The sequence below is a fragment of the Limulus polyphemus genome, unplaced genomic scaffold (genome assembly GCF_000517525.1).
Source record: "Limulus polyphemus unplaced genomic scaffold, Limulus_polyphemus-2.1.2 Scaffold436, whole genome shotgun sequence".
NCBI lineage: Eukaryota > Metazoa > Arthropoda > Merostomata > Xiphosura > Limulidae > Limulus > Limulus polyphemus.
In genome coordinates this window covers 54,707-75,749 of record NW_013666046.1, presented here as the reverse complement: position 1 = coordinate 75,749, position 21,043 = coordinate 54,707, and the positions used below count along the sequence as shown (strand labels likewise).

At 34.3% G+C, this 21,043-nt stretch overlaps 1 protein-coding gene across 1 annotated transcript in view; it reads right to left on the bottom strand.

Annotated features, from left to right (window-relative positions):
• LOC106458259 overlaps nucleotides 1-21,043 on the bottom strand; it is a 45,409-nt gene that overhangs the window by 14,218 nt on the left and 10,148 nt on the right. The window contains exon 2 of the mRNA XM_022384410.1: nucleotides 5,300-5,477. Within this exon, the coding sequence (XP_022240118.1) occupies nucleotides 5,300-5,477 (178 nt within the window). The remainder of the gene's footprint in view (nucleotides 1-5,299; nucleotides 5,478-21,043) is intronic.

Sequence of the window (21,043 nt, the reverse complement as noted above, 5' to 3'; positions counted from 1 at the left end):
TTTACAATCTGACATGATTAGGAAAATCTCAGAAAATCAATATTTATTAAGCAATATTATATTTGGTATCGTCCTCTACATTCTTCATGTTTCTCATTGAAAAAACAAACTGTAAATTTACTGGACTTCATATATTTACAGACAGTTTTGATAAAATAGTTTCTACAGTAGAATGTTGCTTCCTTATTTTCAAAGGTAAAATTCAAGCATGATTTTATATATATACTAAATGTTTGAATACCTGTATGCTGTATACCAGAAAAATCACTATCATTATTTGTTATTTTTGTCTCGAAGTATTCAGAATGACTAGGATTTTTGTTTAGTCATTTTATTACTAAGCATAAAGCCACGCAATGAGTTATTTGTGCTAAGTCCACAGCGGGTATCGAAACCCGATTTTTAGCGTTACAATCCACTGAGAGTGAGACGAATTACGAGGAAATAATACTTCTGACGTCCTTATTTAGTTTCATTTAAAAGTTAATTATTAATTTACCAAGATAAATATTGATACTTCTTTCTGTGCATGGTCTGTTTTCACTGGGTTTTGATTTATTATCAACATTTGTTTCACGTTAATGGTAATGGTATTACAAATTTTCGGGAAATTCAAATCCTCTTAAGTCCATTAAAACTCTTATTTTCAGCTCAGGGGAAAAAAATATAGAAAATTTTGATCGATCCAAGTTAATTGTTAAAATTACAATAACATGACTATTTTTGAAGTTAATTCGAACAGATTCTTTGAAAAACTTATTTTTTTCTGAACAAGTGCGAAAGTTTCCACGTTTAATATAATACGTTTTATTTAAGCTCTGACTTATTTAGGTTTAATTAACTCCATCTCCAAAATTTTGCTGTGTTTTTTTTAATTAAAAGAACCACTGCCAAGTTTTGAAAGCGTCCAACATTAAAAAAAATGCATATCTGTAATAATGAATTCGCCTAGTCTTTGGTACTTTCTACGTTCAACTTGATGAAATTGCTCTGCAGTAACACGTTATTATAATGATTGGTATCATTAATTCGTCACGAGGTACACGCCTAGGTTATGAATTAAGCAATCCGCCTTTACTAGATCGATGCGATTGACAAACCGTTTGCAAGCGAGAGAGAATGTTAGCGTGCTTAGATGCATTACTTCCCACATCCAAATAACTAGAGACGAGGACGAGTTACGGTCTCGATTATCACGCGATTCATCAGCAATAAGCTCAAAATTTCGTAGAGGACCTGCTCATATATATCTCTAGAGTCTTCTCAAATAGCTGAAGTCGTCCATTTTTAGCGCTAAGGCTCAGAAAGTCACTAATATCGTAAGCCATTCAAAATAATAGATTGTAAACGTCGGCTAGCAAAAGTGTCCTTTTCAATCATTCGTAGGGTATTTTAAAGCATCATTAAGGCTAAAACAGCAGTAAAACGGTTTTTTTGTGATCACCGTGAAAGGGTTATCAATAATTGTACTGATTTTAATCTCATGATAGTGATCCAAGAACTAGTGAACCTCTAATATGTTATAGTGATGAAATCTAGATCCACTTATAAAGTCGATATAGATTTAAAAAATCTAATGTGACGAAAGAGCACTGAAGAGCGCTAATTATCGTTAGAGTATGATAGAATACAAATGCTGGACTCTCTTAAAACACAGGCTGTTTCGTGACGTACAGTACAGCACAATGATCACATATAAACAGAGTAAATAAAACAAATATTTGCTTATATAAAAAAATAATAACATCTAGAAAAAAAGAAACGCAAATATTCTTTCCCACTTCTCATGTTGTTGATCATATTATTAGTTCATTATCTACGATACAAATTATATTAAGTGTGAGAGTGGTCGACATGAACTAACACTTTTGGTCACCTGGTGATGATTTAGAAAGCTAATGGAGATCTTAACTGTACAAAGCATCACGTCTTAAAATTGTTTTATATATATATATACACACATATTATATTATTATTTTACCCAATTAATTTGTAATTTACAAATTTAGTCCACAGGGGATCGAACTAGCCCCTTGGTAATGGTAGGCCAGTACTAGATGATTTAGGCTTATAGCATATTTTTAACCTAGTCAGATCAGCATTGGCTTATTGTCAATGACCCTAGTTCGATCTCCTGCAGGTTTATATTAGATATTATGAATTTTTTTTTAATATACTATTCCATTGTACTAATGAAAATACTTCATCTTATTAGTTCAAACTTAGTTCAGAACTATATTTTAGCTCATATTGAATACCTAAGGCAGCCAATTAATCTTAAGGTAATTTTTAGACTAATTGGTTTAGCATTACTTATCGTTAGGATGAGACAAGCAACTTAAATATATATATATATATATATTTATCAAAAATGTGTGCTGCTGGATATTAACTATCACATTAGATTTATATCGACACATTTCACGAATACATGTAATTTATTTAACACAACATAACATAATATTTTTTAGGACAACATGGGACCTATTGGTCCATCTCGGCTGTTCCATCCTCAAAACTAAATTAAAATGACTAAAAAATAAAGCAAAAAATTTTAAGCCCAGTCCTTTTCATTCATATACTTAAGCTTTTTCTTAAACTCACTTAAATTGTTATAGTCTTCTTCTCTATAATTTGACTATTGTACGCTACAATCTGACTTCAAACTGTTTATACCAATCACTCAAAGCATCCTTAACGGATATTATCGTATTCCATATAGATAGTCCTGAAAAATCGAGCACTTTTTTATACTAGTGGTACATTTTGTAGGGTAATAGGTATGGTCATACTGATTAATATTTCAGATAGTGCCATTTCTAGTTAATGTTTGTGTGCTGTGAACAACACATGTTATAAACATCTCGTATATACCAATGTCCTTTGTAGGGTAATAGGTATGGTCATACTGATTAATATTTCAGATAGTGCCATTTCTAGTTAATGTTTGTGTGCTGTGTACAGCACGTTATAAAAATATCGTACATACCAATGCCCTTGCTATACGATTCCATTTTATACCTAAAATAACAGGATAAACATGTTCCAAAAAGTGACTTGCATATTTGTATAATGTATGTTTGATACAAGCTCTGATGTAGGAAATACAAAATAAATAGTCAAAATAGCATTTTATTGCCAAAATACATACAGTTTACAAGGAATGCTTGTATTTACTCTTCATATCAATATCAAAAAAGTAATCACCTATTAAAGATAACGACACATTATGTCCTTCCTTTCTCATACTCTGTAGTTTTATCAGACTCTTGGAAGTTTTTTTATTATTAGAGAGGAGGTATATTAATCGTAACCAATAAGGTGACTACATATTTGAAATCCTGAAGGTGAGGAGCATAGAATGTCATGCATTCCTCCATTTTCAACAATCTCCTGTTTATGCTTTACAAGCTAACCATAGCTAAAATGAAAATTAATAACAATTAAGACTAATGCAGGGGTAGTGGTGGCAGACATTTTAGTTTAGAAATGGTTGAGGCTAAAGTGTGACTTGGTAAGAGACAGTACTTTCCCTGGGCCCATAGGAGCACATTCTGTCATCTGGCCCATGTGTCTTATTTGACAGAAAGTCACAGAAGAATATCTACAGTATCCTGCAGAATCAAGAAGAAAGAACTGCAGTGCAGCTTATAGAACAATAACAATGTCGAGGTCGGTGAGCTACCAGCAATTCTAAAATTAGCCCAGTTTGATGAAAGAAGTGGAGTTCCAGAAACTGTTCTCAAACATTGTGCCCTATGACAGAGACCGATATAATAAAACAAAGTTAAAGCGAGTGATGAAGAAAAAGACACTAGATAGTGACTCAGGGAAAGAGTCCACAGAAATCCACAAACGCATACGTTCATCCGCTGCAGTGTTCCATAGAATAATAACACAGAAGCAACTTGTTTTTCTGTTATCAGGTTGTATCTATAGAAGATCTGACTCAAGCAGTTTGTTTGTTTCTAGTTAAGCACAAAGCTACACAATGGGCTATCTGTGCTCTGCACACCACGGGTATCGAAACCCAGTTTGTAGCGTTGTAAGTCCGCAGACATACCGCTGTGCCACTGGGGGGGCGACTCAAGCAGACATCTTTGGTTTGGATTCACATGTTCAGTCTGTGACTTTTTCAGTTGGAAAATACTAAATTCTGGGAATGGTTAGTGCGGAAGACTTTATATGAATTGAAGCCAATACTCCTAAAGATACTTCACTGTATTCTATTACCATGCTAGGGATAAGGCCAAGAAACAGTCACTGCAGCAGGCAGTGAAACAATGCAATGTTCTACAATCTTTGATAGGGACAAGGTCAAGGAATATTTACCACAGAACGCAGTGAAACAATGTTCTACAATCTTTGATAGGGACGACATCAAGAAACAGTCACCACAGCAGGCAGTAATGCAATGTTCTACAATCTTTGATAGGGACGACATCAAGAAACAGTCACCACAGCAGGCAGTGAAACAATGTTCCACAATCTTTAATAGGGACAAGGTCAAGGAATATTTACCACAGAAGGCAGTGAAACAATGTTCTACAATTTTTGATAGGGACAATGCCAAGAAACAGTCACCACAGAAGGCAGTGAAGCAATTTTCTACAATCTCTGATAGGGACAAGGTAAAGAAACAGTCACCACAGCAGAACAATGAAGCAATGATAGTGATGGTCGAATACATACAGTTAGGATGCTGTATCTTTCTGCGTTACGAAATGATCAAATATACAGTTAGTATTTTGTACCTTACTGCGTTGTGAGACGGTCAAATGTACATCATAAGATTGACGTTGTTCGTAAATAATTTATTTTATTAAGAAAAGTGACGAATCGGTGTTATTCTTGTTTCTTTGGAAAAGTTGTGCCTCAGAGATAAAGTAGAGCGGGATTTTCGCTCGATTTAAAAATTATGCCTTTTCTGTTACCTTCTGTTCGTGTAAAATATTTGAAGAAGTCTGATAATAACCTTTGTAGCATTCAAATTAACTGAATAATGGCGTTTTTCATAATAAAATAGTATAATAAAGAACAGCTAAATCTCTGAAAGCACTTACTCTCTGACCATTTTTACAGAGCGTGTATTCTGGAATTCTGGAATATAGTGCCCTCCAGTGGCACAGAGGTATGTCTGCCGACTTACAATGCTTGAAACTGGGTGTCGATACCCGTGTGGGCAGAGCATAGATAACCCATTATGTAGCTTTGTGCTTAATTGCAAACAAAGAGAAGGGAATATAGTTGTTTTTTTTAAACTCTATAGCAAGTAATATTTATTAGTGTAAAATCTTACCTGTTTTCCGCATCCATACTTCCATTGTTAGATAAAATAAGTTCGGATCTCGATGCTTCATTCGAAACTTATTCAGTAATGATCGAACTACTTCTTTGCTCGTAGTATCGGGACTGATACAGAGAGTTTTATATTCCATGTCAGCACACAAAACACGAGTGTAGATTTTCAGCACCACCTATAATGTAAAAGATACAAAGTGTGTTCGTCAGTAAGCAAATATTTTACCAAATTTGTTGTTATATATTATTATAACAGTGTTGAATTATTTAGATAAATTCAAATATAAATCCATAGTTAGTAAATCTGAATACCAGGTGTCATGATCATAAGCAAATTCTGAATCAGTGCACTTAAAATTCAGTTCTATAGAATTGTTAATATTTAAGTTGAATAGGTATAAAGTGCGGGCGTATGTATACGCTTTTATTATTTCAAAATATGATTTGAATCTTCTATTTAACCACAAACTGATAAATACACAACATGCACAGTGCTATCAGTTCTCAGTGTGCATTGATTCATTGGGTGGAGGCCTCAGTGAGGAATGGGGAAGTTTTGAGTGGGGGATCTTATATTGATAAAGTCTGTGAGCCAGTAGCTTAATGAACTATTAGTGAGCCATATACGTAAGATGATACCTCCAATTAATTTAGTTTCATTACAAGGCGAAATTTAGAGCAAGACGAATACTGTTTTGTCGTCATGACTTTAACTTTCAGAAAAATAGACAAAAATTAATCTAGAAAATTTAAACGTTCTTCATAATGTCTATCTCTTCAGAACCAGGGATGTTTTTCTAAGGATTCTTCAATCAGAACCTTACAGGTTCAAGCACATCCGATTGTACAGCTGTATATTATGCTATTAGAGAAAAAAAATCACCTTTAACAACTATGGTAATAATTTATTAACTTGGCGATGTTTCGAACAAACACTATTTTTCAAGGCAGAAACAAGCCCTGAAAAAAAAGAGAGCGTTTACTCGAAACGTTGCCAAGTTAATTAATTATTACCATAGTTGTTAAAGGTGATTTTTTTCTCTAAAAGTTTAATTTATTTTATTTTATCACCTTCAGGTTTTTCTACTTATTTATTCACTGTAATGTAGAATGTTTATGGTTGACTTGTGAATCGGGATGTAACTATGAACTATGTTATTTATTATAACGAAAGGACAGAATATACAGAAGTTACTGTTCTATGTATTTATATGGTTAATTCTACCTCCTAGGGCTTGGAATACGTTTGTCTAAAAAGAATCCGGGTTTCAATACCTGTAGTGGGCAGAACACAGATAGCCCATTGTGTAGCTTTGTGCTTAATTACAAAACAACAACCAAATGTCTAAAACGAAGTGGGGGTGGACTTCATCTACCCTGCCCTCACAGCTTGTATGCTAAGATCTAGGGTTTAAACCCCTGCGGTGGACATAGCACAGACAAATAACAAGGGCAAGTAAGTTTTATCCTCAATATATTACTCATGATATTTTACTCTGTAAAATCACAGGTTATACATTTTTTTCCAAATACTCACCTACTGCTATTACCAGTTAAAGTGTGAAAATTACTTTTTATTTACTACAACATTGGGTTGATAAGACTGTATATACAAAACTGACGAAATCCTGTTTTCCAAAACCACCTTTCAAGGACTTTCTAAATAATCTGTTTCGTTATGAGTGGCTTATGTAAAAGGTTATACTCACTTTGTAGTGTGGCACATCTGGTTGCACCTTTCTTAGAATCTTACATTTTTTAAATATTCGGACAAAAAATAAAACGAATTTAAAAATCAAACAGATATATCACCGCGATTACGTTGTGTCAAAGAATGAATAGCGTATGGACAAGGTAAAACAAACACTAGAGTTTGTCCGCAATAGTACAAAACCAAATGATAATTATGGACTCTACACGAAAATAAAATTTTCACTCCAGGTATTTTGAATTCATCTAACCCATATAAAAAACTAGTGTGTTTCATGTCACGTGACGTTTGATTTCTAGAAATAGATAGGGTAATTATAGCCAAAATGCACTTATCCAGATAGAATAGTTCGATTCTGTCTGCTCATTACGATTTTAGTGCAAAGGGATGGGAGCCGTGAAACCTTATAAGTATAGTGAGTGTTGGTATAATAAGCCTAAAGTAAAGACGTAGTGTAGGATCACCTAGCCTTGAGCTAAGTTCATAACAGTTATCATGAAAGTAAAAATATCGATTCAATTTTAAACTTAAATCCTTTGTGAATTAAGCTATTTTCTATTATATCACCAACGTTTTTAATAATAATAAAAACTCTTTAATCAACGGAGACTCTAAATTAAAAAATCAATAAATATGTTTCCAGTTTTGTTTGTCTATACATTTCATTTTATACTTTCAGGGCGGAGCAAGTACTACCTCCCCCAACCCATAGTTTACCCTAACCTCACATTTCATAGCTAACTAAAATAAATAAATTTTGCGAAATCAAGCTTGACAAACAAAGAGGCAGAAAAGAAAAATGCAGTCGAGGCAGTCAAACGTCGATAAATTCCTATGTGAGCCAATCAAAATTAAGATCATTTATGAAATGAATTCGTGGGGTATTCATAGAATGAATATTGGTAAAAATCAGTTAGAGTTACAACTTCTATTACTTAGAAAAACCAGTGCGTTTCCAACAATGACTTTTATTCCATGTCTCATAGCAACATAGGTATAACATAATATTGTTGTTAGTCTATGTATTCCAAGATTTGACGGTGGGTGCTGTTGACTAGTTTCCATTTCCTTAGTCTATCAGGTCAAATTAAAGACGACTTGCGAAAATGGCTTTCAAGTAGCTTTGTGCAAACATCCGTAAACAAACATTCAATCAATTTAACATCTTTATAAATTTAACTGATTTAACAACACTAACGCCCCCAGTGGCACGTCTGTGAACTTCTAATGCTAGAAACCGGTTTTCGATACCCGTGGTGGGCAAAGCACAGATAGCCCTTTGTGTAGCTTTATGCCTAATGTGCTTAATAACAAACAACAACAATACTAAATACTTATATACATATATAAACCAGCGTATAGCTCGTCAAAAATTACTCTTGTCTGACCAAATAATAGAATTTGAAAGGCATCCTTGTAACGCACCCATTACCGAAAGTGCGGATAGCGATTTTACTTTTCTTTCTCTCTCTTTATTATTGCTATTTATTTTATTTTTTTTTTGCGGTAATTGTATTCGCAGACCCATAGTCCAGGTTGCTGGGCCGCGTTCAGTCCTATTAAACTGAAAACAAAGAAAGACCCCACGAATAAGTTATTGCAATGGAACATTTCTCATCGAAGTGTCTGTAGTGTAAAAGTCGTCTTCACATTTTTCTACCAAAATGGCGGAATGATTGGTATCAGGGAAAAGGTGGACTGATTAAGTAAATTAAAAAGGATAAAATAATTCTATGCATGTTATATGCAGTCGTTGTTGTGGGTATAAAATATATTTATGCAATACAAGTAAAAAATATATAACTAATTTCGCAAATTCCAAAATCCGTAGTACACTTTGTTACCAGCGTCTTGATCACATCTTTAGAGTCAAGACACGGGGATTTCCTTTATTAACTAAATAATCATTTTTATCTGTTGTTCTGTTTTGACAACTGCTGACCAGAGGGAAGGACACCAGTTGACAGCATCGGCCAAATACACGGCTACAGCGGGATTGAATGTTACAGTTAAACTTCCTTCCTTCCCTGGTAACTTAAAGCGTGGAGCGGTTACAGAAGCATATCGCAGTTCGAGTTTTTGAACCTTCTCATACGCAGCCCAGAGAACTACCTACTAGGCTACGCTCATCCCATCAATATAATAATAAGGCAGGGTTTTGAACATTTCAATTAAGAGAAGATTATCATTCCATATGGAGATTTTACTATGCTCGCAAAAAACATCATGTTTACAGAGGTGTTCCAACTGAATAATAAAACCTATCTGAATAATGCAACGAGTGGATGAAAGGTTTTCCTTCAGCAAGTTGCAAACAATAGTTATGCTAAACAACTCAATTCTCAGATTTGAAACAGTATAAGGGAAAAAAGACGCAAATTTAGAATGAATAAACAAACTTCTTATAAACATAGCAACACACAGTTTTAGAGGAACATTAAAATCGTTTACCAGATATAAGTTGGCCTAAGGTTGAATACATCTTTTGTTAAAATAATTCTGTTTGTTGTTATTGTTTTTACACCCCTGTTGCCCAATAGAAAAAGAGATTAATGTGTTTAAAGTACATTTTTAGATACATTTTTTAATAGAAAATGAAAGCAAATTGTATTTATATATTCTTATCAATCTAGAGACGCCTAACATCTGTACACACACGCGCGCGTCTCATGCCTAACAGCCTAACTTGTAGCAAAGCATAAAGGTGAACAATTAAAGGTCGACACCGCTCGACCTTAGCCATGTCCGTAGGTATAGTGCTAGATTATTATATACGTAGAGCTTCCATCAAAAAGTTAAAACCCCTGAACTTAAACAGAACGTACATCCACATCCACGTGCATCACTAATTACACATGCCTACCACCCATCCACGTGTATTTTATACATTTAAAACGCACATACATTTCTACCAGTTTTTGCTCCCAGTAGCTCAGCGGTAAGTTTGCAGGCTTACGGCACTAAAATTCAGGATTCGATACCCATGGTGTGCAGAGCACAGATAGCTTTGCGCTGAACAACAACAAAAACACCAGTTTTTAATTAAAAACTCGTTGTAGTAAAGCTACTCTAACAGTTTTGCTGTTTACCTCAGGATTTAAAACTGAATCACCTTGTATAAGTAAGTCTCTGCAGATGGATGTCCTGAATAAACAAACACACCGGGACCAGTTTTAAAGTGATACAACTTAACAAAAGTAAATGGGATTGTCTTCTTTATATTAACTATATTTGTTTCAATACGTATTTTGGCTCTATAAACAGAAGTAGTTTAACAACAAATCCATGGGAGACCAAGTTAATGTTTCCAAGGTATACTAATATTCCTTAAAATTGAAACAGTTTTCAATTTTTCAGCAACCTTATTTTTTCATGTCCGTTTTTCTGATGTATAAGACACGTCTAACATGGTAAAACTCGGATATACTCGTGTCGTGTTAGGACATTTTTAGTACATGAATCTCTTGTACTTTTTCATAATTTCTTGTCATTTTGATTTTTGGTATGTGTGATATAAAAACGTTCATAGCCTTCAAAAAGAATTGTCTAGATAAGTTTAACGAAAAACATATTTTATGCATTGATATTATCGGCACATAGGTGGCGCTATTAGAATAAATATTTCAGCTGACTCTTGAGCATAACTTGGATAACCTGTAGTGGGATATTTGTTTCGAAAAGCATGACCATCTGCAGCAGAATAACCTTTGATTCGTGTGTTGTGATTATCCAGCTGTGTCGTCAAGAGATCTGTTTAAACATTCCATTCTGTGCTCTGGCAGGAATTTGCAAACACATTATAAATAGACTAACTTTTATTACTGCTTAACCATTTAAAAACTATCCTTATATTGCATTTTTTTTTGTCGTAGTTCGTGGGTATTTTGTTTTAAATTTTTTTGGTGGTTGCGGTTTTAGCTGACTAAAATATAAAGTCAAATGGCTGGCATTTATTACTGGAATTATTTTCAACCTTATAACAAACTGTTTTATAATGCGGACTATTAGTATATGTTTATGTGACAAAAGTTGAAAAGATTATGTTTTTACATTGTGCTTTTGTTATAAAACCCTAAAGAAATGATCTAAATGCACCCCTACACCGTGATGTATATTTCATCAGCAAATGTTACGGGTTGCATATACCACCATACTTTTATGCTGTTACATAACATATTCTTATGATCTTCAAACATAAAGTTAAATCAACATGACTCAGAATACGTCTATAGGTTATTATGTATTTTAATCACCTTATAAAAGAAAATAAGTACTACATCGGGCACATTTAAATGTAAAATAAATGGCTATAAATAACCAGGAAACATTAATATGAATTTATGGCTGAATTTATTTCGCAGATCTTCTCTGTTTTCTATATGCAGATAAGCACACATTTGCCGTGTCAAGGACACCATATGTATTGAGTGTCAGCTCAAGGGCGGGGTACTATGCTAGCACATTTAAACCCCCTCAACAAAACAAATCTTACTAGAAGGAGGGTACGTGCACTGGATAGAAAGACAGGTAGCTCTAGACGCACTTGAAAGAAGACTTTCGGTAACAGAGGGGGGGGGAGTAAGTCAGTAGCGTATCGGTTACTAGTCTCAGGAATGTGAACAAGGCGATTAGTAATACCAGCCTAGAGAAACGAAAGTGACGAACCAAAGGGTTTGTTCAATGCTTTATGTCTGCATACCTATTACATGTCATATACAGTACCTCCCTTTCTCTCTGGGTAAGGATTTCATTATGTTTTTGATCAAGACTGATAAAGATACATATTATAGACGAAAATAAAATTGCTTAACATCAATTTGCTTGGCTTTTCGATAAACTACGATTAAACTTCCGATTTTTTTGGGGGGCAAAAACACAAAAGTTTGATGCCACTCCCATATACATTACCAAATTGGTGACTTAAAAATAGATAGACAAAAAGATGTATTTAAAACACTCCATCTAATTTATTATAGTAAAAAGTCAAACTAAAAGTTTGTTGCAGATTAGATTTTAAAACATTCGTCTGTTACTATATCAGACCACCATTGAATTTCATATCTATACATATTTCAATATATCTAGCTTTACGGAATTTTTCACGAGGGGCCCAACATATCGTGGTGGTTGGAGCACCTGAGGGTCGCGAGTTCGAACCCCGTCACCGAACATGCTCACTCTTTCAACCGGAGGGGGCTATAATGCAACGGTTAATCTCACTATTCGTTGGTAAAGTGTAACCCAAGAGTGGGTGGTGTTGACGAGCTGCCTTCCTTCGAGTCTATCACTTTTAAATTAGGGACGGGACAGCTAGTGCAGTTAGCCCTCGTGTAACTTTGCGCGAAATTCAATAAAAAAGCAAACATTATTCACGATGCCAACCACAGTTAAACAGAATACTGTCAAAAACATAGAATAAACGTTTCCAAAACACTAAATCAACCAAAACCAATAGACATATACTTACACGAAACTCTCCTCCAGACTGCTACACCTGAAAAATTTCTAGGACTGACCTATAATTCCAAACTAACATGAGCAAGAATTAGAATTAGAGTTTGGCACCACGTAAACTACGCTAGAACTTTGTAAGACAAAAATATAGGAACATCAGATTAAAACTTTATAAAAATTTATTCTACATATATAAGACCCGTCACAGAATACGCATGTACAGTATGAATTAATGTCGTTTCCACACAGATTAAAAGTAAATTATAAAAATACAAAACTTACTCGAATCACCATAATCAGTTTTCTTACATAAATACGCTAATTTACAACCATTACCTGATAGACGCCTTCATGGAACCCTAAAACACTCCCAGAAAAACCTGTACAAAAACGAGCTGCTATGCGAAATATACCGCTATTATATACATGTTGGAAATAGCCCTAAGTATCTTTCCCCAATAAATATCTACTATAAGTATACAAACAAGCCACCTACAGCTAATATATAATTATATTAGTAGATTAAAATATTATGAATATCTACTATAAGTATACAAACAAGCCACCTACAGCTAACATATAATTATATTAGTAGATTAAAATATTATGAGTGTATTAAAAGGATTTTAAATGTACAATACACTTCTGGTGGATTAAAGTATTGAAAAGTGTGCGATTATCTACGGAACTGTTTGTGAATGTGTAGGACAAACTTAACATAAGTGATGTTAACACATTAAATGTACGGTGTTACATGGTCCAAGAAAATGGACCAGAAGAAGTACAAACACTGACCCTCGTGCAGTAATAACATTAGCATTTTCCAGAATATAAAACGAAAAAGTAAAATATGGTTAATTTACTGATCAAGGAGTGAGGAAGGGGTCATTTCTGTACCTTCCCCAGGTCATAAATAAACCTAAAGGCCTACACAGATTTTCGCTCTTTCGTTCGTTCAGTACTGCCAATGTTTGAAGAGACAGGTTTTTGGTGTTACTAAATGCCTTTCTCATATTGTGTATTGGTAAACTGTACGTATCCAAGTAGCAAACAGCTGGTGTACTTTGTGTGTAATAACTTATTTTTCTTTATGGTTAATTTGCATAAATCTTTTTTTTTCTTTTGCTATAACGCTTAAGGTACTTCTGAATATTTATGATTTTTGAATTTACTTAAATAGTTAGAGTTTATCATTATAACTTATTTTGATATTGATTTTTTACATAGTAGTGGATAGTTAGTAGCTTTAGAAGCAGTAATGTTGATCAGGTATCTGCTGTGATGCAGTCCCTCTGATAACAACACAAGCAAACCCATCCACATCATCCACACAGTTACTTCCAGTATATAACTATAAAATTGTAACATGCCACCTTGGAGACAATACGTTCTTCTTGGATCTGCCTTAGCGTCACCAAATACGGCCCAATGGTCAGCGTTTTGGACTGAGGAACTGATGTTCTGTGGTTAGCTCTCTGGACTGAGTAATTGGGGTTCCGTGGTTCGTGTTCCGTTATTCCCCCAAAACACAAAAACAAATCGTGCTACATGGGTCTATGGATGTGTTATAGAGTAATGGTCAAATCCCACTACTTGGTCATAGAAGACTAACCCAAAAGATGGCGTTGGGTGCTGTTGACTAGGCGCTTTCCTTGTAATCTATCACTTTAACATTAGGTATGTTTAGAGCAGGTAACTCTTATGTAGCTTTACACCAAATTCAACCAACAAATAAAAGAATCTTAAGGTCAGTAAGGCATGCATAAATTTGGCCCACTGTTTATATTAAAGGTATAGCTTTATAAATCTTGACTTATTTCATTCAACTACTAAATCAGATTTATTCTTCAGCGTGGTACTGAGAACTGAACACTCCAAACTTAAAACTCTTTCTTTGTCTAGCCAAAAAGAAAAACAAAAAAAAAGGAAAGGAAACATGTAATAATACGGTAGGCGAGCTTTTGCATTCGTTTGCATGTAATTATATATACACACACACACACGTGCTCGAACGGTCGACGCTCCTAGTAATCAAAACTCTGTTTGAAACAGCAGAGCTGGAGCTAAATAGAAATTAACCAATAGTGAGAACAATGTGCAATTCAGACTGTATTACGATACGAAGAAACCCGTCTGCCATTCCAATATGGACAACGTTCTTTCTGTTCAACGAGACCTACAGAGGGCAGATGGTTTTACAACTATGTCAAAACCAGGCTAAAGTTATTCTGGCTAATATCAGCTAACCCTTGTTCCGTTCAGTTAGTATATAGAGTTTGTAAGCAAGCCGTGACTAGGTACGCATATATGTTTTTGTTTTTTCGCTTAATTTTATATATCGAAGGGTTTCTCAAACAAATATGCTCTAATTTTCTACCATCATTTTTTTTTTCTTTTCAGGTTATGTTACGAAAGAAAATTTACAGTTTGACGACAGGAATTGAAATAATAATCACAGCAAGAACATTTTCCTTCCTAAAATTCGGGCGATTTACCGCTATAACCAAAAATGGCATTGTTATTATTGAAACTGATACTGTCGATGTTTTGTGATATAGTATCCGTTGCCCAATGAGACATGATACATTTCTTATTTTAACTGAATGGTGTTTCTATAAACATACGTCAGCTTGTACAATAATACCGTCCTAACATGTCCTTCAATGTATCGCTTTTACATGACATACAACACTCCCGTGTAGAGAAGTTACAGAGAGTTCTGTCGTATAACGAGTGTCATTTTTCAACCTGCTTGATCGGGATTTAATATCAGAGAAAAAAAATAAAAAGTCGTTAAGTTTATGGCCATATAACATTGGTTAAATAAAGTCTATTCATCACAGACCCTTATCGAAACCTTTACAGATAGATCGATAGAAAGAGAGACAGAAATAACACACCCAAGGAGATGAATTCCACACATTGAATCAAGTTTAGTCCTAGTCGTTTTGGTTTATTTCAGTCACATAGTTTAGGGGGTTATAAATTTCTCGTTGTGTAAGAAAAATGGGACTATATCCATGATTTGAGCTTAAGATCGAAATACCATTAAAGTAAGTTTATTTCAACAGAACACATACAAAAGTTTCTTTTATTTAAACAGAAAAATAATAAGACCAGACTGTTTCAAAAGCTTTTTCCCCTTAGGGAAATAGAAAACCTGATAGAGTAATAACGGAACATTCTCCTCGTCATATTTTTCAGATCGAGAGAATTGATTACAACAATCCTGTCTTTACCACCTTCATGTAGCTTATTCTATATCATTTAATAAAGTCTTTAATAGACTGGATTTACATATATCTGTGTATGAAAGAAAAAATAATCTAAGAAGCTAAAAACGGATTTTATAGATCAATACCAATTTAAAGTCACCCGGTGGGACAGCGGTAAGTCTACAGATTTCTAGAGCTCAAATCCGAAGTTCGATTCCCCGCGGTGGACACAGTAGATGGCCCAATGTAGCTTTGCTATATAAAAAAAAACACTTTTTTTTCCAATCAGCAGCAATAAGAATGAAGTTTAGATCACACTTTACATCATCAGTTCCACGAAACGAACAATTTTGCTTACTGTTTAGATCACATTTTACATCACCAGTTCCACGAAACGAACAATTTTGCTTACTGTTTAGATCACATTTTACATCACCAGTTCCACGAAACGAACAATTTTGCTTACTGTTTAGATCACATTTTACATCACCAGTTCCACGAAACGAACAATTTTGCTTACTGTAAGCCTCTTTGTTTGTCGTGAAATGACAAACATAAATATCTCTCATTTTGTGACTTGCCTCGTTAGTATACTTGATTTACCTCTGTGTATATGTATTTTACACCCACTCACCTATCTAGCTATCGTAAATAAAGACGTGCTATTAAGTTTTTCTAGTTGTCTATAAATAAATGGCGTCATTCTAAATATTTAGATATCCATTTCTTTACTGTCACAACGACGTAAGATAAAGCTACATATATCTGTAAGGTAAGATAACCTACATTATTCAATAATTTTGATAATTTATTACTTTTATTTCAGACATTAGCCATAATCAATGTTTTAATTTATCTGTAGGGATATCTGTTACTAACTCATCTTGTGATTCAGCAATATGCTAGAGAGCTAAAATTCGGAGTTCGACACCTCTAGTGAGCACAATACAGATATATATATATATTTATGCATGTATGTATACCAATAGGAGTTGTTTAATGTATGGAGCTCTGACATCATGGAGATTATCCTGGTCTAAAACGTATCATGGATTTAGGGTTAAACGTGTTGCAAGTATATTTTCTGTATTAAGTGAACACATACAAAGGTGTTTTGCCTTCAACTGTTTATCGCCGACATAACCACTTTTTCAAGCTAAGCCTAATGATGTGATGTTTCTAATTCAGTGTCTAATTTGTTTATTTTGTCATAAGTTAGACAGCGATAATTCGTTTCGTAGAGATATGAAGAATGTATTTAATAGATAAAACTTACTAAAGTATTTAAGCATTCCAATATTCTATACTAGCTGTACTTCCGCAGTGTCCCATAAAGTGTTCTCTTTCAAGAGTAAATAAAACCAAAATTAAGAGTAACACATATTTTTATTTCTTAATTTTGAAGTTTATATGTCACACTGTGTTGTAGTCTACAGAGTGCATAATTCTTCTAGTGATTCACGGCATGCGCACGTTTAACTGACGTCACGACAGTACAAATTGCAACGTTAAGCGTACCATATGTGACCTCATTTTAGTGTCTACTGACAGACAACATACTACTGTATAGTGGTACGAGTGGTTAAAACAGGCGACTACTCCAGGCGGCCTTCGTCCCCCCTTTCGGGGAATTAATGTGTGTTTAGCCACTGTGGTTTGCGAAACGCATCAGTCTATTAAGTTACTAACCCTTTTCCGGAAGCTTTTAGCTGGCTAAAAGAAATATTTAAACAAGCAACAGATTCTTTAAATGAACTTTTATCTTCAGTTTTTATTCTTCATATCAATTACTGTTATCTTTCTTTAAGTAAACACTGCGTGGTTTCCTGTATGTCAGATTAATCAATGTCAGAATAAAAACGTTTAAGATTTATAGAGAGACCCTTACTGATTTCGTATTGTATTTAAATCTCTGAACTTCACTCTGTCAAAATTATCCTTCTTCTCATTAAAACTTCCGTGTAAAAACCCACTTACACTTTATTCTGGTATTTCTTATGTTCTCATCCTCTGCATGCAATCTGCTATCCTTAATTAAACTTCTTGACGATCCACTTATTTTACATTAACTCTTACAGCTATTAATTTAAATTAAGTGGATGGAGTTATCACTTAATGTTGCACTTTAAAATAGTGTTCTTGAATGGTCTTGGCAAAGTACCCACCTTTCGACAGTTCATAAAACCTGTGTCTGAAGAATTAGCTCCTTTTTTGTGTGTAAGCTAGATGTTAAATCGTACACTGTGTCCCTCTGATGAAACCTTTAACAACTAAGATTAACATCATGAGAACAAACATCAGTCTGGATTACATCAATGAGAACTACCTTGTTTTTATTAAGCTTTTCAAGATGTACGAATACAATTTCAAGAGATCCTTTATTAAAGTAACCATACAAAATAATCTTAATTTAAAGCTTTTGCTCATGTGACCACGTGAAGTTTCATTAAGTCACTTGCTCGTGAGACCACGTGAAGTTTCATTAAGCCTCTTACTCGTGTGACCACGTAAAGTTTCGTTAAGCCTTATGCTCAAGTGACCACGTGAAGTTTCATTAAGCCTCTTGCTCGTGAGACCACGTAAAGTTTCATTAAGCCTCATGCTCAAGTGACCACGTGAAGTTTCATTAAGCCTCTTGCTCATGTGACCACGTGAAGTTTCATTAAGCCTCTTGCTCATGTAAAAGTTTCATTAAGCCTCATGCTCAAGTGACCATACGTGCATGCTTAATTGCAACTCGTGAGCAGGTGCTAAAGTAAAATATGAAGGTTTTACTAAGATAAGTAAAGCTTAATGAAATTCTTGCTGGGGCAATTATAAAAGGTTTAATAAAGCTTTTGCTAAGGTTAGGCAATCATAAAAAAATTAATAAAGCTTTTATTAAAATTATCATGGAAAGTTTGAAGATCTCAGTAAATTATCTAATTTTACTATGATACCGACAGAAAGTTTTGATAAACCTATTTTTTAAAATAACCATATGAAGGTTTGATGCTTATGAATTCATCAGTTGTAATGTTGACAGCATCCTTAATGAACATTCTGCTGAAAGACCAATGAGTGAAATCTGACGAAGTCTTGTAAAGTTTACAAAGTTGTTGCAACAAATGTATCATTGTGGCGTAATTGTCACAAAAATAGCTATTGTCCTAATACGTAAAGCTATATATCTTGTCAACCCAGTCCGACTGATCATTTACATTAGATCACTACATGTGTTTATATCAAGTGTCCGACTGATCATTTACATTAAATGACTATATGTGCTTTTATCAAGCGCCCGTCTAATCAGTTACAATAGATTACTAAATGTGTGTTTATCAAGCGCCCGACTGATCAGTGATAGTAAGTAACTACATGTGTTTTTACAAAGCGCATGACTGACCAATTACACTAAATAAATAAATGTGTTTCTATCCAGTTCAATAAACTTTTCACACAAAGGAAATCCATAAGTTAGGGGATTGGCACCAGAGGGTGCAGAAATGAGATAAGGGGTGAATTTCTGTCACATTCCACTCTTGCCTTGATGATCCGAAAATGTACCCAACGGCCCCCGTGAAACGAATTCCATAGACATAGACGTGTTTCGGGGAGAGTCCGTTTTCTGTCCAGATTTGGGTATTTTGTGTAATATTTACGCTTGTTATATCAACCAAAACTGTTCTCTCTAATTAACATTCTTTTTCTTGGCGGCGACTTTTGAAAAAAAAATCTCTTTAAACACTTCAAATAGTTATATGTTTACCATGGTAATAATTTATAGATACGAATTACCAGATTTAAGATTAAATCGATTGATTAGGACTTGGATGTATTAATTTTCATGTTCAACATTTTTGTTATCACTAATATGTAATATGTCCTGAAAAGTATTTGTTCTGTATGTTACGTGCTCATATTCCGCAGTTTTATATGGAATATTCCTTTTTCTGTATGTTACGTGCTCATATTCCGCAGTTTTATATGGAATATTCCTTTTTCTGTATGTTACGTGCTCATATTCCGCATTTTTATATGGAATATTCTTTTTTCTGTGTGTTACGTGCTCATATTCCGCAGTTTTATTTGGAATATTCCTTACAAACCAACAGTAACGTACAATATAGGTGGCTCAGCTGTACGTCTGATGTTATAAAGCTTAAAATCAGGTTTCGGTACCCGCAATGGAAAGATCCTAGATATCCCATTTGGTAGTTTTGTGCTTGATAACAAACAAGAAGTGTTCTGAATTTATAACCATTAGTGCTATGACATACGTTTAACTTTATAGAATTGATTTATAATAGATTATAGAAATGTGTTTGTTTGTTTGGAATTTCGTGCAAAGCTACACGAGGGCTATCTGCACTAGCCGTCCCTAATTTAGCAATGAAATACTAGAGTGAAGGCAGCTAGTCATCCCCACCCGCCGCCAACTCTTGGGCTACTCTTTTACCAACGAATAGTGGGGTTGACCGTCACATTATAACGCACCCACGGGTGAAAGGGCGAGTATATTTGTTGGAATGGGGATTTGAACCCGCGACCCTCAGATTGCGCGCCGAGCACCCTAACCACCTGACCATGCCGAGTCCTAGAAATATGATAAGTAAAGATAATTGTGATAACTTGAAGAGTAACCTAAAATTAATGTTCGTTTAATTATAATGAAAAATTTGAAAGGCAAAGTATATTTCAAGTTCTAATGCTTCAAATAAATAGGTTTATCGAGAGAACTAAATACTGTAGCTATCGAGCATTGAATCTCAGAGTATACTCGTCAACTTGTTTGTTTAAACTTTGGAAAAAACAACAACAACATCCTTATAGTTGACTTTTGTTCATCGTTAATAACACATGAAATATATAAGTATTAAATCCCTTTTATTTCCGCTAGAAAAGACATTCGTTTTTTGATTGAAATCCTTGACATGAATTCGCAGTAAAACGAGTTTTAATGCACTGAGAAATGAAACTAGACGTTAAAAATGCTTAAGTATATTTTTAAAATCGTGTACTTCTATTTAAGACAAATTATCATTCCTTAGTGGCGCCATCAATTTGTTACAGTGTATATGCTGTTCAGCGTCCTCTGTCGGATTGTTTATTTCTCAGATCATCAAATAGACAGGTAGAAGGAGAGCGTTGTGTATATCCTATAACTTTGTTTATGGTGGGATAATGAGTCAGTTGCAGTAAGTGGTTAAGCGTTTAAATAGATTTGATTTTCAGCAAGTTTCACGCTTCGAACACAAAGTCAAAATAAGATGTACAGATCTATAGTAATCCCCCCCTTTTATATGCGGTAATGTTTTAACCTCAAGCTACAACAATATAGAACATACATATATACGTATTTTATGATCTGATTTGCACAAAC